This window comes from Limulus polyphemus, unplaced genomic scaffold (assembly GCF_000517525.1).
Source record: "Limulus polyphemus unplaced genomic scaffold, Limulus_polyphemus-2.1.2 Scaffold0, whole genome shotgun sequence".
Lineage (NCBI taxonomy): Eukaryota > Metazoa > Arthropoda > Merostomata > Xiphosura > Limulidae > Limulus > Limulus polyphemus.
This window is the reverse complement of record NW_013665610.1, coordinates 1,122,176-1,126,289: the sequence shown is the minus strand read 5'-3', so window position 1 is coordinate 1,126,289 and position 4,114 is coordinate 1,122,176. Positions and strand designations below refer to the sequence as shown.

Sequence of the window (4,114 nt, the reverse complement as noted above, 5' to 3'; positions counted from 1 at the left end):
TTTCAATAAGCAATCCTGAAAAATATTTGGGGGTGCTTAACTTTTTTCCAGGTGTATATAATTAAAACTATTATAAAAGACCTTATGTTATTTTAATCTTTATCTTACCACACCTTATTATAAAAATTACTTCAATATTCCTTTTAGAAATTACGTGTACATTTTTTTTTTTAGTTATCAGACTATTCAGTAAATTTGATTCTAAATAATAACAATGTTACAAAAATTATTTTATATAAAGTTACTTTAATTACGCTTTCCAAGAGCTTGGAAAAATAATAAAATTGCATTCAGGCAGATGTGAAGGTTTGAACTTTCATCTTAGTTTAATCCTATCCCTATTTAGTTTCCCTTTAAAACAAAAAGAGTAAGGCTGTTTGGTAACTAATAAGTATAGACTAAGGATCTAAGTAAATTACTACTAAGTTTTTAGTTACTTTTGAGTGGGACTAAAAATCACATAAGTGACTAGTAACCTTTGTATCCAATTGTTTTTTTTCATGAATGTCTGTTTAATAGAATGAATATCAAAACTTTAAAGGTGGTACATCATTGCGTGGTATCAGAAATTTTTTGGAGCAAAAACCGGGATCAGAAAATCAGAGAATTTGATAGTGCAACTTTGCAGAATTGCTTGCTTAAATTCTGCCAGCTTCTATTTTAGCTTTTTAGCAAAATTGAATACTGACTGCTACCACAATGTAATCCTTATATTATGATTTATCACCAGTTGAATTACAGAAATGTTTTAAATCAACATACTATTAAAGATACTTGAGCATCTAGCAGTGTGTGTGAGTGAGAGAGATAACACCTCACAGCCAAAATGATGCAATATGCAGATGTATAAAAATGTTGAATGTTGAAACTACCTTTCTGTATTAGTAGAAAAGATTCAATCTTTGTCAACTAGATGTCTCACAATAAACCAAAACAACCATTTTGAACATGATAAATTACATATCCACTATATAGATAGCAAGTCAAAGCAAACTTTAAACTGAAGATTTTGGAGGTTACATCATTTAACCTTCTTAATAATGACATAGATAAGTTTCTTTTATCATTCTAAGTTGCTTTTTTAACCACATTATTAACATATTACAACATGGCAGTGATATCTCACCATCTTGTTCTCACAGCTTTCAGGAGGTAGAGAACTGGAAACTACAGGTGTCCATCTCAAGCAACTTGAGTCAATTTGTAGTCTCCTATCCTTGTGGGCATTCAAGTTCTTAATGAGATTCTCAATCATGGTATTGTTGATGATAAAGTTAAACCTGAAAAAAAGAATAATGTAGAATGTAGATTAAACAAGTTATGATACATAAAAAATACCAATATGTGCATTTCTATAAACCTGTTTGAAATTAAATCAGTTCATGAAATGTTTTAGAGAGCATTTATGCTTAAAATTTAAATAGCTACACTGAAGTACAAAAGAAAGTAAAACAGTTTGTTAAATATTTGTATTTGCATAAAGGAAAGAAAAGAAACAGAGATACTGTTCTTTATATTTATTATATTCATCTATAAAGGATATTGAATAAAATGCAGCTAAGAAAAAAAAACAAAAAACAAAACAGTAGCAAGGACACAAAGTTTATAAATAGAAAATAATGTGTCGAATTCTAAGGCTTTCAATGGATACCGAAAACTTTCAGTCTGTATACTGTTACAAATTCTGAAGCTTCTTTTGGTGTGTTTTGAATTTTGAGCAAAACTACACAAGGGCTGTCTGCACTAGCCGTCCCTAATTTAGCACTGAAAGACTAGAGAGAAGGCAAATAGTCACCTCCACCCACCACTAACTCTTGGGCTACTCTTTTAGTAAGGAAAAGTGGGACTGACTGTCACATTATAATGCTCCATGGCTGAAAGGGCGAGCATGTTTGGTGGGACAAGGATTTGAACCCGCAATCCTCAATTGCGAATCAAGCGCCCTAACCACCTGGCCATGCTGGGCCTAAAGGTTCTTTAGTAATAAACAAAGATGCTTTTCAGGCCAACTAGATGTAAGTGAATCATTTCTGCTTAAAAATTTCAAATGATGTTTCTGAACCTGTTTGTTTTCTTGTGTATTCTTTAAGAAAGTTTACAGTTTACACACTGGATTTTAAAAGATAGCAAAACAAACTTACCTGTTGTTTTCATACTTAATTATCTTAAGTAGTTGAAGAGTTGAGGCTATGTCTACAAGGTTAATACCAGTTTCTTTGGAGATATCTGAGAAGAATAAAAAAAAAGTATTATTCAATCAAACTGACAGCTAATTTAAACTTACAACACAAAACTTAATGTTTGACATTCGTTTTAGCATTAGTCTAATTTGACTAAGAATCACAGACTTCAGCATGTTTGTCAGAATCCTTAGTTAAAAAAAATATTTATCCTTATTCCTAAATAAAGATTAACTTTGACACATGTAAGCAATTTTACTTTATAATTTTATTGTGTTTTTGAGTACACTATTATTTATGAGATTTTTTTATACAATTATATTTTTTACTGATCCTGAAAATTGTAACTGCTTTCATTATATTTCATTTACAGAATTAAAAAAAATGGAAAATTCACAATGTAAAAAATTACCAGAATATCAGTATATCAAATTCTGAAATGCAGATTAAAGCACAAAAATATTTTGAGTGAAAGCTTCTTCCCAACATTTTTATAAATACCAATTTTTATACATGTTCTAAAATCTGAAATAAAATACGTTTATAATATAATGTCCTTCTAAGTGTTGCACACTTTGATTACATTCTTAAAGAATTTATGTGAATAAACAACTTATTGATGAATCAACTACCACTCCTCCAAGAACTCTTAAAATTTCAAATAAAACCAAAATAACTTTCATTTTCTTGTATTGGGCATAATTTGTTTCATTTATTTTTATAGCTTTCTATTATCTTTTTTAAGATTTATCATTCCCTTAATTCTTTCAGCACGGGCTCAGTCCCATGGACCAACCTTGTAATTATTTTAAGATTTTTTAAGTAACGTTTTTCTCATGTCTTTTTTTCTTTTCAAATGTTGACTATCCAACATGTAAAGTAATTTGATTTTAAGATTAAAATTATATTTATGCATCAGAAAATTTTCAATTTCACATGCAAAATCTTTATAACCTCCAGATAATTATCAAACATTTCTAAAGAAAAAACAATAAACACAAATGTTTATTCTAATTAGCTTAAGTCTCATAACATTAAATATTTATATATATCTTTTCAGCCTTTCAGCCATGCCTGGCTAACATTACAGAAGTTGCAAAGACATGGCACATGTGTACTCACGTTACCGTATCCAAGAGTATAAAACTGCCTTTTACATAGTGACCTCTCTTGGCTGTATTTTAGTAGACTAGTATTTTGCAAAATACAGTTATATTTCAGTTATAATACATTATATACATTACTACTATTTACAAATAAGTTCTTAAACATATTTTTCTTAAGACATAGAACAGTAAATAAAGAAGTATAGTAAACAATTATCTCTTCTAGTTATAAACTTTGTGTTAATTTACTAGTTGCCACAGTTTGCTAAACTTTATCAAATTTCACATGTGGAGGATGTGAAATTAAATAATTTATTTTTTATATATATATAATGAAATAACCAAAAATCATAAACTACTATACCAATATTATAGAATTCCACTATAATTTATCAAGCTTAGTAACTAAACTGTATTTGGGTCTAAAAAATTTTGAGCTCACTAAAGTCTTACCTTACTGCTTGGAATACAGCATAAAAAGAAAGTTTGCCATCCGATTACTTCAAAAAAGGCTGAAAAGCCACTAGGGGAACATTCTGAGTTTCAATTGGTTATTCACACGTCACAGACAGAAGTAGGTGTATGTAAGCAAGTGTTTCCAAAAATGGAATCAAGTGGGCGGGGCCACTGTGTTTGAGTCAGTAAATGTAGTGATATCTCAGCAAATAGAAAAGATAGAAGCTTCTTATTTTATCTTGTAGCTTGTCAATATCGGTAATTTGAATTTGTAATTCATAAGAAACAATAGACTTTGTACTTGGACATCACAAACATCTAGCTTGAATCAATGCTGTATTCAACATACCATGTGACACACAAAAATTAGAT

At 29.4% G+C, this 4,114-nt stretch overlaps 1 protein-coding gene across 4 annotated transcripts in view; it reads right to left on the bottom strand.

Annotated features, from left to right (window-relative positions):
* LOC106457663 (histone acetyltransferase KAT6B-like) overlaps positions 1-4,114 on the bottom strand; it is a 96,126-nt gene that overhangs the window by 6,677 nt on the left and 85,335 nt on the right. For all 4 annotated transcript variants that reach the window (XM_022389336.1, XM_022390378.1, XM_022390882.1 and 1 more), the window contains 2 exons: positions 2,142-2,226; positions 1,127-1,280 (listed from right to left, as the gene is read on the bottom strand). In XM_022389336.1, coding sequence (XP_022245044.1) covers positions 1,127-1,280; positions 2,142-2,226 — 239 coding nt within the window. The remainder of the gene's footprint in view (positions 1-1,126; positions 1,281-2,141; positions 2,227-4,114) is intronic.